This window comes from Enoplosus armatus, chromosome 12 (assembly GCF_043641665.1).
Source record: "Enoplosus armatus isolate fEnoArm2 chromosome 12, fEnoArm2.hap1, whole genome shotgun sequence".
NCBI classification, from domain to species: Eukaryota; Metazoa; Chordata; class Actinopteri; order Centrarchiformes; family Enoplosidae; genus Enoplosus; species Enoplosus armatus.
Window position 1 is genome coordinate 4971059 of NC_092191.1, and position 13620 is coordinate 4984678.

The 13620-nt window shown below is 45.0% G+C and overlaps 1 protein-coding gene across 1 annotated transcript in view; it reads left to right on the plus strand.

Moving 5' to 3' along the window:
- Positions 1-993: 993 nt before the first annotated feature.
- The window catches only part of LOC139293847 (homeobox protein Meis1), an 80044-nt gene continuing 67417 nt past the window's right edge, over positions 994-13620 (plus strand). Inside the window, exons 1-6 of the mRNA XM_070915454.1 lie at positions 994-1696; positions 3408-3628; positions 4762-4903; positions 5238-5288; positions 5858-5908; positions 7253-7399. Of these exons, the coding sequence (XP_070771555.1) occupies positions 1685-1696; positions 3408-3628; positions 4762-4903; positions 5238-5288; positions 5858-5908; positions 7253-7399 (624 nt within the window). The 5' untranslated portion in view covers positions 994-1684. The remainder of the gene's footprint in view (positions 1697-3407; positions 3629-4761; positions 4904-5237; positions 5289-5857; positions 5909-7252; positions 7400-13620) is intronic.

Consider the following 13620-nt stretch of genomic DNA (forward strand, 5'->3'; position numbering starts at 1 on the left):
TGTGGGGAGCCAATAGGGGGCTCCCATCCCTGAGCCTCTCTGCCATTGGACAGCCAGGGCAGACTGGAGCGACCCATTCAGCGCTGCTGTGGGGGAGAGGGACGGACGACATGTGAACTGTTGTTTAGGCAGAAAAGACGCTTTGAAAAGCGACTGTAACGTTTGAATGACTTGTTTCAGAACTCAGACTCAGAAAGTGGACTAATTACACTGTTTTGCATAGAAAACAATCAACTCTTAAACCGACAGTACACAGTGGAGTCTTGAAGAAAGTTGTATTTATTGTTTATTTGTTTATTGTTCATTCCCAAGCTTTGTGCAGGCTGCGCAGCCCCATTATTCAATCGTACGTGCTTTAGTGCAAACGTTGGAAGCAAATAGACTGTACAGAAGCTACAAGCTGCAAAACCTGCACGACGGGATGTTTGGCTGTGAGCTACACTGTGGACATCATGCAGACATTTTGACAGCCTACCAGAAGCTTAACCTGACTCCAAAACTATTCTAATGAGCTAGTTTTAGAGCTATTACTTGTTTTTTTTTATTTGGTGATAGAAGTGAATGATAGTGAAGTTATATCCAGTCCAAACTTAATCTACAATTCCGACCACATATGCTCTTGATAACATACCTGACAATATCTCAGATCAGAGTTGAAAGATGGTTCAGTAAGCCGTTAATAAACTGTTTACAAGCAGAGAAGTGGCTGCTGCGTGCGTCAGCCCCGAAATACAGACGCTTCAGTATTTACAAAGTGCTCCAGGCGGAGGAATAAAGTCAGTTTATGAGAATGAGACATGAAGCTGGAGTCATAGGTGGATATTCTGTGTTTACCCCTGTGTTGTTCCTGCTCGCGGTGCGGCTTGCTGGGCTCGCAGGGTCCTCCCACCCCCCCTCCTCTCCGCACGACTTGCTGCAGCCCGGTGCGTTGTGTAAGACGCGACCTGTTATGGCCACCACTACTTCCGGGTTTCAGCAGTCTGGTCCAGATCCTCCGCTCCTCCTCAGCTCAACACACACATCCATTGTACACAAACGGGCAGGCGGCTCATGCATACACACGCACTCACACACATACAGGCACACACACACACACACATATACGCACACACGCTCAGCATCGATCGTGGCTCCTTTAAGAAAGCCTAAGCCAGAATTATCACCCCACCTCCTCTTGATCTCCTCTAGACGCTTTTGCATAAGAAAATCAAGCCGGGAGCCGAGAGTGATCAAAGAAAACGAGAGGAGAGCTGCTTCATTTTTTAACTGTGATTGTGACCATTAACATTTAGGTGGTGCCGATCCCGTGGAGACGCGCGTCGGACCATCATTCATCCGGTACTTTTGACAAGCCCTCGCGGTTTGACTGACAGGCGGAGTGGCAAAAAGCCATGAGAGTCGCCAGTTTTGTTTGAGGGGCTATTTTATTTTCACCCTGGTTTTGGGAAAGGAGCCTGGCGCCGCTGACCCGAGGATAGCAGAGGACCTATTCGCCGCGCCTGGGCTAAACTTGCGCAGAAAGCGGGGGCTGGCTTCACCGTTCCGTGGAAAAAAAAAAGGCATACGGGATTTTGGCTGAAACATCTTCCCATTTATTTGGATTTTCTTTCTTCATTTCGTCTCCACCCTGGCCTCAGAGGGGATTTATCTAAACTGAAAGGACGACCAGGGAGTCAGGAGGGTTATGGCGCAACGGGTACGTAGGGCAATCCCCCCTAAAAAGTTTCTCTAAGTCTGCTGTGCTTGAATGCAATCCTGCACTGTAACGTGGCTTAATGACACACATACCCGCGCGGACACACACTCGCGGCGAAAGTTTCTGTCGTCTTCCTGACACATGGAGACACAATTTGATTTTCGGCGTCTTTTGGCACGCTATTACGCACGGCCGCACTCGTTTGCTCCACAAACCGGCCCCACTGAGGGACATTGGAAGCGTGATCATATCTCACATCGGCTGTGTTTTTTAGATTAGTTATGACAGGCCAGTTACTGGAAGCGAAATGGGGGAGGGCATAGAGGCAAAACAAATCTCCACATTTCTCCCCAGACTGCTCCGTCAAGATTCCACGTTGAGCGGAGCATTTAAGAAGAAAACACAAAGCCTTGTTCCACCGTCAGCTCCGCTTCATCACTCGGCTTCACGCCGCTAAATGTGCTAAAACGTGCAATATTAGCATAATGCCAGTGAGGCAGTTTTTAGTAATGAGCTGATGACAAACGCTCTGATTCCCGGACTACAGCGCTGGGAGCTTCGCGCGGATGGTAAGCAGTGTAGAAGCAGAGATGTTCGGGACACCCTGGACACGTTCAGCTGCTTAGTTTGGCGCTGGAGCTGCACCACGCTGGGGTTTGCACCTCTTTGCCTTTAGGGTCGAAACGCTCAGCTTTAAGTGATAATGCTTTTGACTCTTTCCCCGGCACTTGTTTGTCACTTCTGGAGAGCACTATCAATAATTCAAACCTCCCTTTAAAAAAAGAAAAAAAAAAAAAGAAATATGCTAAAGAGGCAAACCTGGAAAAACGGTTTTATTTTAGGCTTTTGCACACGTGAATCCACATTTCTGCGTTTGAACACACCAGTCGGTGTTTAATAACTCCCCGAACAACAGTGTAAAGACGAGGCTACATTATTTCACTCCAAACTGACACGTGGAAAAGTTTGAATATGCAGCTCCAGTTTAACGTCGTCTGAAAAACACAGCACGCGTTTGTTCAGCAGCGATCACAGCGTGCTTGATGGGCAACAACGTGCTGCACAATTATGAGCCTTTAAAATGAGAAAACACCGCGAGGAACAAGTTTAAGACATTTGTTGTTGAACACAGTAAAAACACAGGCTGGTGGTGTTAAAGCCGAGTTACTGCCTGGTTAATGAGAATAATAGGAAGTGAGCCACGTTGCTGTTGTATTTGTGAACATATTAAATCATTTATATTTATTTTATTTATACCTGAGCTACAAGGGCCACTGTGAAGAAGTTGAGAACAGAACTAGTTTGTAGTTGTCGTCCTGTGAACAATATAAAGAAGTCACTCAGAGTTCAGTCTTTAAAACTTGCTTTTTGAAAACAAGTTAGACATTAAACCCCCGGAGAGATTTTATTTCCCTTGTTTAGCGTGTGTTACTGGAGTCAGTATTATGACAGAAAGCAGTGCTCTCGTATCAGGAAACCACTTTGAATCAAGAGAAATGTTGAAACGTCGACTTGTTTTGGAAATTACTGAAACTATTGTCAGATTTTTGCTGTTTTATAAGAGGAAAAACTTCAAGTCTCACTTCTTCCACTTTAAATCACTTTTATGAAATATTCCTGACTTGTGCTTTTATAGTAAAGTTATAAGCAGAGTTTGACATATTCTTGTGCCTGTATATTCACTGTGGCCCCGCGTGTTTGTTGTGTGCAGTACGAAGACTTGCCCCACTACGGGATGGACGGGGTGGGCATCCCGACCACCATGTACGGAGACCCGCACGGCGCCCGGTCCATGCAGGCGGTGCACCTCAACCACGGGCCCCAGCTGCACTCTCACCAGTACCCGCACACCGCCCACACCAACACCATGCCTCCCAGTATGGGCTCCTCCGTTAACGACGCTCTCAAGAGAGATAAAGACGCTATATACGGGTAGGTGCAAGCCTCCGGTCCGCGGGGAAACTCACTCTCTGGCGGGCAGGCGTGCATCCAGGCCTGGAGGGGGCGGTCGGGGTGGGCAAGTGGGTGCTAAGTCAGTCCCGTAGCAGGAAAAACGCCGGCTCAGTGCCCGGGACGGCCGGGCGGCTCGGTGAAGTGTTTGAGCAAAACACTGGAGCCCAAACTGCTGCAGAGGCGCAGGGGGAGAGAGAGGCTGCAGCCTTTTATTTCTGCTCACTTCTCAATTTTCTGCTGTTAAAGTCAAACATGTTTCTCACGTGATTCTGCTGGTAAACATCTGAACAAATACTGGAGGAGTCAAAAGAAATATGCAGCTTACTTATGGAGGTTATGTCACGAGTGTGCTGCTGTTCAGTATTTCACTGAAAAATGTATTTTGGCTCTTGAGAATAATTAAATCACTTTAGTTAGAACTCCTAATATTTTCTTTTTAATTTAACTTGCTTAGTTTCTTTTTAAGTTTCATCGTTTATTACGAGCGAAATAATTACCTTCTCTCTTTTACCCATTTTAATTAATTGTGTGTAATGTGCCAGACTCCAGCAAATTAAAAATATATCATGTTTAAAGGAAGTCCCACATAAGCACGTCATTTATTAATTTACAGGACTTAATTAAAAAATCCAACAATGATGTTTTCACGGTGGCTAAACATGCCAGCAACAGTTTCACCATCTCACACAACTTTCAACTGTCTGCACATATTTACTCTGGTGACTTTAACTATAAATAATCAACAAATGTGCGCACGTTCAGTCGCCTGCAGCTTCAGAGGTTTGCGTCAAACACGCACACACACACACACACACACACACACACACACACGCGCGCGCGCGCCTGGGATCCAAACGGAGACCTGTGCAAGAAATAGTTTGACTGACTGTAAAGCTTTTATGTTATTAGGCGCACCTAGATTTAATCACAGAAGTCTGCCCGCGGTTTGCAGCCTTTCTCCGAGCCTCTGCATAATATAATAGCACGGGCTGCAGCAGCAGTCCCCACGGGCGAGTTGTTGAGAGTAGCATGGCTGGCTAAATCTAGCCTGGAGTAGTCTTGACCCCGGCGCTGTTCTCTCTGGTGACATTTGCTATTGTGTGTGTTCCCAGGCACCCCCTGTTCCCCTTGCTTGCACTGATTTTTGAGAAATGTGAATTAGCGACTTGCACCCCCAGAGAGCCCGGGGTGGCGGGAGGAGACGTCTGTTCATCGGAATCTTTCAATGAAGACATAGCAGTGTTTGCAAAACAGGTCAGGAAAGTTTGACTTTTTTTGTTGTTGTTGTTGTTGTTGCATGTTCGGGCTGGTTGAGCTCTTACCTGCATGCATAAAGTGTGGAGCTCCGACTTCTGTGCGTCAAGTTAATTCTGCAGTGAAAGAAAAATAAAATGGCGTTCACTAATAAAAACGTTAGGCTATTTAAATGTTTTTTAATTTCATAGTGTGTGTGTGTGTGTGTGCTGTGCGTAAAGTAGGAATTAACACAGCATTATTTCAGTACCTGCATGCTACATTTAATCTTACATTATATATAATTTATAGTATTTTATGTTCACATATTTTATGAAAATGTTTTTGCTTTTAGATTCGGGCAGAAAAGCCTTTATTTTCATCGAATCCAGAGTTGGATAATCTGGTAAGACACATTATATTTTTTTATATGACAAAATGACTTTTCTGAGTGTTTGTGAATACACCAGCTGCTGTTTGCATGTTTATTGGCGGGCTGCACATACATGTCTGAGTCAGAGAGCCAGGCGGAGGTGAAAAGTTAAAGCAGGATTGGAGGTGATATTGCTCTTTTTGGGCTGTTTGATATCATGATGGCCCCCGGTTGTATCTGCAGATGAAGGGCCGCTGTTAGACAGCTGTCACAAACCTTTGAACTCTGCCTGGAAAGTTATTCTATTCATGCTTCTCACTTTGTACAGTTTGGTACTTTGAATGTGATGTGAGAGTAACGTTTTCCTCACGACTAGTTGGTGGCTAATAGATCTCTGACTCTGAGGCTTATTGCAGCGCCGGTCTGTACTGTATGCCTGCTCTCCATATTGCAATAACATCCAAGTTTAATATCAGTTCCACATAAAATCCATTCATATGAATATTTTCCTCGTCTGCAGATACTTGTATTGAGAAAAACGTGCCTGTTTAATATCAAGAGATGTGAGCAGCTCATTTTTTATTGTTATTTTAATTTTTCAGATGATTCAAGCCATTCAAGTTTTACGATTTCATCTTCTGGAGCTGGAGAAGGTAATATTCTCTCGCCGTTTCTGTCCAGTGTGCCGCTTCAGACCTATGGGCTGTATTTGCAAAAATGTATTTTTGCTAGTCGGTTATAATTAGCGTCAAAATCAATCATGGGGCCATTTCTCTTCCGCGTTTAATCACGACGCAAGCTGTTACAACTGGAACGGATATCTCTGTGCCCAAATCTCCCCGCATGTTTTAATGAAGTTTAATGCTGGCAGAAATTGCATGCAAGGTGAAACATATAGGCGAACTTTGCGGGTTTTTTAGGAATGATTCTTTGTGGAGGGCAAAAGGCCCCAGGCAGCCATCTGTGGATAGAGGGAGTAGTGGGTGTAAAACTCTGATTTGTCTCCGTATCAGATGGACTACAGTAGCCTGAGCAGTCAACTTTAACCTAAACGTTAACGTTATGAAACATCGTCAAAGCTGTTCAAAGTTTTAGTTTTTAAAACTTGCTTCTCGCGCATCACTTCCCTCACATCATGCAGCCTGTTGTGAATAACACACACTGTGTACACACACTGTACACACACTGTGTACACTGTACACACTGAGCAACCAGTAAGACCATTGAGTATAAATGAACTTTCAGGTGGTTTGCAGTTCTCTGTACGTCTCTGCCCATGTGACATCTGGCGATGTGATGCGCCGCGTTGGCTGTGATAATGTAATAAGTAGACCAAATTAAACAGTTTACCTTAAATGTCAGTCAAGCGGGTCACCCTGCTCTAATGGCCGCTACCCGGGGCACCGATGATGAATTTAACACGGGTGTTGAGTGCGTTGTAGCCCCTGAGCCCTCTTGTCACTGTCAATTTTAGACGATATCTCTATTTTGAGAGGAGAAAAAAATAAAAGTTATTATTACAGTCCGGATGGAGCGCGCTGCCACCACGGCACGGCACGGCACGGCACGGCACGGCGACTGGACTCACATTAGCCGGAAGGAGTCCAAAGTGATCTGATTTCATCTTATTTTATAATTTCAGAGCAAAGCTGAAGCGATATATAAAACTTTTTTTGGAGGGAACTGAAATAAATAAAACTTGAGTTTTTCACCACATGTAGCCTATTAATTTACCAACGTGCCAAAACCGATCAGTGATCAGTCGTGTTCATGTTAACTTCTTTAAAATACTTAAATTGTTTAGATGCAACAACTGTGCTGTGATCTTCCGCTTTTCCAAATCGCCCTAAAAACCCCCTCGAGGATGTTTTTCATGTCTCGTGCTGTCGTGTGTGTTTGTGTGAGTTGTGGCTCCACATGTCACTGCTGTGTGATGAAGTCCCCTTTTTTTTGGGTGGGGGGTGAGTGTGTGACGCCTCTGCCTCCTCTCCCTGAAGGTGCACGAGCTGTGTGATAATTTCTGTCACCGGTACATCAGCTGCTTGAAAGGCAAGATGCCCATCGACCTGGTCATAGACGACAGAGAGGGAGGCTCCAAATCAGACAGCGAGGAAATCACGAGATCATCGGTGGCCCTTGATCAGGTACATCTCTCTCTCTCTCTCTCTCTCTCTCTCTCTCTCTCTCTCTCTCTCTCTCTCTCTCTCCCCCCCCCCCTCTCTCTCTGTGTGTGTGTGTGTGTGTGTTCTCCCTGCTGGCTATTCAGCTATTCTGGGTCACTACTCCGCTGCGCTGTTATTTGCATATGATTAAGGCCGTTTTACATTCCATCCATCGGAATGAAAAATTTTCTGAATAATGTTGCTATTATTGGCCCATTAAGACTTGAACCCGGAACCGACCTGAGAAGATTAGCTCGAAAAAGCATCGCCATAAACTTGACCTGTTTCATGTCGATTTTAATTTAGTGCCTCTCTCCATCTTTCTCTCCTCTCTGTCTCTTTTCTGAACCAAATCGAAACGTTATCAGCTCCTCTCTGTTGTGTCGCCCGGGAGAGAGCAGCAGCAGGATGGGCTGCAGACTGTGGTTTAGGTGCCTTGGTTCCTCCACTGTGGAGTTCACGGTTCATTACGCGTCTTGTCAGTATTTTTCCTTAGACATGAGTGCACATTGCTTATCGAGACCCCTCCTCTCCTTTATTTCGCTCGCAGCGCACAGATTCAGCACCAAATACGAAGGTTTATTTTCGAAAGCTATAGAAGCAAGCGGGTATTAAAGGTAGATTAGGGAGTGTTTCCTTTTGTGCCGATATCAGAGATAACCACAGCCTTCATTATGTGCTCCACTGACTGTTGGCACTCCGGGGACATTGTAGTGTGCGCGCAGGCATGACCCTAATGGTCCATACACTGCCGTTAAATAATGATAACAGCAACCGATGATTAGAATTATGCAAATCTGGATTTTCGGCCATTAATAGCTCCAGTCATTTGTGCAGGAGACAGGGTTGCGGGCTATGAGACCATATTTCAATAAGTTAAACTGTCCCAGAGTTTTAAGAAATGGCTGAGGAGAGGAGCGGCTAGAACCTATGGATGCCGATGAGGGGGGAAAAAAAAGCAAGCGCCCAAATTAAAGGGATTAGTTGGATAGTCCGACATAAAAAGTAATGAAGCGATTAGGCTAAATAATTTAAATCCGCGGACTTCCATATGGTTGAGTGGCTGGTCTGAGTAGAGAGAGAGACAGCCACCGGCTTTTATGTTCCGGGCTGAATGGCAGGACTGGGAGCGGACTGGGGCCCGACTGGGAAGACCCCCACCTCGCCGCGCATGCACTCCTCCATCCCCGGCCCTTATGTCTGATTATGGAAATGAGAAAGATCACCCGGAAGATAATACTTCATTTAATCCAGCAACAGAATTAAATAACACAGACGCCACTTGTGCATTTAAGTGTCTCTTTGAACGGCTTGTTGTATCCTCTCGGGGATTCAGTTGTCAAAAGTTTTTTTTTTTTTTTTTTTTTAAATAGATAGGTCAGGACATGGAATGGAGCCTTATGGTATAGAAATGGAAATAGAGTCTGGCAAAACCCTTGGGTTTCTAGGTATATGAAGAAAATTATGTTGTGCTCGAGGCACTGATGCAGATCTTTAATTGACTGTACGATGAAGACATGGCCTATTTTAATATAATGATGGTCCCTACATATAGCCAATTCAGGGCGAAACCACATAAGCTTATGTTTACACCGATATGACTGAATACTATAAATGACCTACAGGCATAGTTTGCATCAAAACGCAGGGAAAACTTTTTGACAGATGTGTAATGTTGAGGGATGGGCTGATGCTCCAGAGGGATAACATGGAGACTGTCCTCAGCAGCAGGCTGTGTGTAAATGGGCATATCCAAACAGGCAGAGGGTGCATGCCTCTCACTGCTGAATACTTATATTGCCAATCTAATGGCAGCACACTTTATAACTTACTTGCAGCTGAATATATATATTTTGAGTTTTGTGAGCTATTTTTGTGTGACGTCTTATCTGCAGTTGTTAGGAAGTGACATCCTTAACGAATTTGCGTTGTGTGTGCATTATCTCTTTCCATATGTATTTTTAATATATGCCCTCGGGCATAAAGTTGAAGTGGACTGGAAAAAAATGCTGAAAATTTGCACAAAAGAACAATGTTAACAAGACGGAGAAAGCAGGCTCATTTATTCATAAACCAATTTATTCCAGTGAGGCGACTGTAGCAGAGGAGAAAAAAATGTCAGAGGAAAAAAAAAAAATACTTTGAATTTATTAAACTCAACAATCCAACAACACTGACTTTCTTGCTGCATTATGCACCCTTGCGTCATAACCGTAATTTTCTGAATATTCTTTACATGTCTTTACATTGTTTTGTTAGCCAGGCGAGTGTGGAGGGACTCTGAGCGCCTCTTTCAAAAGAAAGCAGAGCATAGCTGAGAGGTGAAAAAGTCAGAGAGGTTCTGCGCTGGCTTGTGAATGCAGCCCAGCCAGTTTGGACTCACCCTCCTGTGTTTGTGTGTGTCTTTTTGTGCAGGTGTGTGTGTGTGTGTGTGCAAATGTGCACGAGTTGTGTGCATGCATCTGCCTACAAGTGTATGCATATATATGTGTGTGTGTGTGTGTGTGTGTGTGTGCTTGTGTGTACGCTGCTGTGTGCATGTGTGTGTTCAGACTGGCCTGATAAATGCAGCACCCCCCTCAGGTGCTATGTGAGTGGAGTGACTGGTTAGCACCAGTTGGACTTTCTTAACCCTTTCCCTGCTGCTCCCTGGAGAGCTTCCCACCACGTTTTCCTCATTTCTTCACTTGAGCAGCACATTTCCAGTTGCCCCATTAGACGTATGCGTCCTGCTCTGAGCTCAGCTGTATATAAACATAAAAGACACAATAAAAGTCCATTATTCTGAGTGAATTTTGCAGAGGCCTTTAATGTGGAGAGGCTTGTGTCCACACTGAGTATGGCTGCGTCTGTCTCAGTCTACTTGTTGTGGAAATGTGGCAACAGTCGCTCTGCTGATTGCGTCCCTATTTGCCACATGTTCACCTCAGCCAAAAGAAGCGGGGAGGTATTTCCACGCCGCTGTACGTCATTTGCAAGTCAGTTGCCTTTAATTGCGCAGAGAGCGCGGGGAGGGGTGCAGCAATTTGCTAATGAACTCCGAGGGCCCGGGCTCTCCGCTGTAGAGCAGAACACTACTAATAGTGCTGAGGACTCACTCCAAGTCTCAAGAGCTCCTCTACTTGATTGAGCCATGCAGGCTGAAGTGGGGCTGGAAATAATTGAAATTTCCCTTAAAAATATTCTCCGCCTGCCTTTTTGTGGATGTGAGAGAGTCTTAAATGATTATGAATGCTCAGCAGTTGATCTGTCAAGTTAATTCAGTGGGGTGGTATTTTTACATTAGAGAGGCTTTGTGGTGATTGTGTGATGGTGATAGTGTAATTTTCTGTCTTTTTTTTCCGCTGTTGAAATCATATAAAAAGAATGTGAAATCTACAATCTGAAATAACATTTTGGACCCATTGCTGTTTTTCTTATGTCCCGCACAATCTTTCCTAAACAAACCCTGCTTGTGTGAGCTTAGTGTTGTGGTCACTGAGTAAGAATTTACTCTTGATAGCGCTATCGCGGTATCTTTTCCCAACAATTGGCACTGTGATGCCATACAAGTGCTGGTTTCCAGGTCAGTGAGACCCAGCAGTGTTGGTTTAGGTAACTCTGGCGGTCAAAGAGTGACCCTTGCCCCCCCCACCAATGGAAACCCTGACCGCCGGGGTCAGCCACTATTTTCCTAATCAGTACACCGCTATAGCTAATCTATTCGCTTCTCGTTGAAGTATGGATCGAGTTACACCCGACTTAACAGGCGCACTCTCTCTCCTACAGTGGCACACTGCTGATCTTAATACAAACTTTTGAATCATCGCAGTGATTGTTGGTAATAGCAGCTTTTGTAGTTGAATAGAGGAGAGGTTTGACCCCCTCTCGCCCCCTCCCTCCTCTCCACCCCTCCTCCCTCCCCTCCCCTGAACTCCCCTTTTTTTTCTCCATTGGGGAGTGAATGCGGGGCGGCTGTTAAGGATTCAACAAGTGATACAAAGAGACGACCACGTGACTTGTGTGTTTCTTAGCCTCTTCATTATTGTGGTGGAATAGCAAGTAGGGGTGATTCTGATTAAGCAAATCAAGGCCAGAGTGACTTCAAAGAACAGGGACATCAGGAGCTTCTTATATACTTTCATATATTTTCAGACATGTATAGTGCATTTTTTTTTTTTTTGTGTTAAGTTCTGGATTTTTTCGGTTGATTTATTAATTGTTTTTAAATCGTGCAGTATTGCTGCAAACTAGTGCTTAGTGGAGCCGCACTGTGTCACAGATACTCTGTTGTGATAGCCACAAAATCCCAATCGCAAATAAAGTTCTTGGCTTGTGTCTCGTGTTACTTATGATGGGCGGCCATGTCTGTCCCAGAGGCCTGCTGTGGTTTCTTTGGCTAAGTAAACAATAACCTGGCTTAACACATGTGTACTTAGCTAATGGAAAGTTCCTCTCCCCCTTAACCCCCTGCGAGCCTCTGACAATGGCCACCGTCACAAACAGCCCGTCTCCAAGGGATCCACCAAGAACATCCCAGCGCAGCGGCTGCGAGTCAAGCTAGGCTAGGCTAACGAAGAAACCACAGCAAAACATGTCATTAAGAAATTACGCCTGCCTTTTCATTCACAACTGGAAAAAAAGGAAAAGAAATATGCTTTGTTTGGGGTTAGATAGCGTGGAGGGGAGAGCACTCGAGTTAATGTTTTTGTTTGGATTTCAGCTCACAGAGAGTAAACAAGGAGTCTGTAGCGAGAGCTGGAGTGGAAGCGGCCACAGAGAGAGAAAATCAGTTTGTCAGTTTCCGCGAGTGTCATCTAAATGGACTTTGAAAGCTCTGGTAATTATCTCAAACATGTAATTATCTTTGGTTGTCTCTATGAGGTTAACCCACCAGTTTTAAAAAGCCGATTGAAGAGTACCTGACGGCTATTCAATGTAGCATACTTTACTTACTCAAGAGACCAAATCCAGTTTTCTCCCTCACCCCCTTCAGCAATTATAAGGTTATTTCTTCTTTCTTTGTCTATTGTGAAGAGTTAGGGAGGAAGGGGAGTGCAGAACAGAATGGGAGGGAGTGGGGGTCTTTTGCTCTCTCACTCCTTTTTTTTTTTTCCCTTTGCACCACGCATACCATTATCAGCCCCTCTTTTCATTTTGGAAGCACTAATATTGCAGCGAGGGGAGGAGAGGGGAGGAGAGGGGTGGAGAGAGCAGAGAAAGCGGAGGTAGTTGGGCAAGCACTTGCCTGGCCGGTTATCAGAGAGGCAGATCCTGCTTTATCTCGTCACAGTGGAAAGCAAAGTAAACAAGAGTTTACAATGGCTGGCCTTTCAGCCCCTTTCACTAACAGCTTCCCCACCACCGTTCGGCTGAGTGGGAGAATGTGTCCGGAGTTATTGCAGACCATCTCGCTGCTGCAACACATGGCATTCTCGCAGATTTCAACTTGAGGAAGCAGTGCTGTTGCAAAGGTCAAAAATGGTGTTAAAGAAAACAACCGCAGAGAACAGATGCACACCAAAGCATTCTGGGGGATGGAGTAGCCCAACTGTCATCTTTGATTCAGATGTACCACCACTGAAGAGTGTATGTGTGGGGGGTTATTTGGATATTTATGTCTGTGCCGTTAAGTATGCACATATGATTATTCCCGCACGCTCGCTGGCACAGAGTGAAAAGTAAATATCCATATCATCACAAAAGATATTTGAGGAAAGAGGGGAGGGTGGGGGGCAAAGCACAACAACCTTAACCATTTTCTTTATTATTGCAAATGAATTGGCAAGGCAACATTTCTTGCATGAGCGCTTGTATGATATGGGGCCTGGCACAGCGAGAAAGGGAAGCCCCCCTCGCATCTTAGACGCGGCACAATGAGAATGCATTGGATTGGAATGCCTCACCGATCATAGCGGAATCAGAATTTCCAGCAAGGAAAATCTTTTCATGGCGAATTAGGGTGGTGGAGGGAAGAGAAATGGTAATGAAAAAAAAAAAAGGAAAAGAAAAAGAAAAAAAAGGTATGCATGGCTCACAAACAGGGTTCCCTCGGCTTGGCGCGGCAGATTTAAGAACTTTAGCTAAAGCTAGGCAGAATAGAATGTGGAAAATTGAATTTACTAAACAATTAAGCATTGAATTAATCTACATCCTGCACAGGGGAGAGCCAGGGAGAGAGGGAGAAAGAGTTAAAGGGGGGGTGGGGGGGGACCATAGCGGCT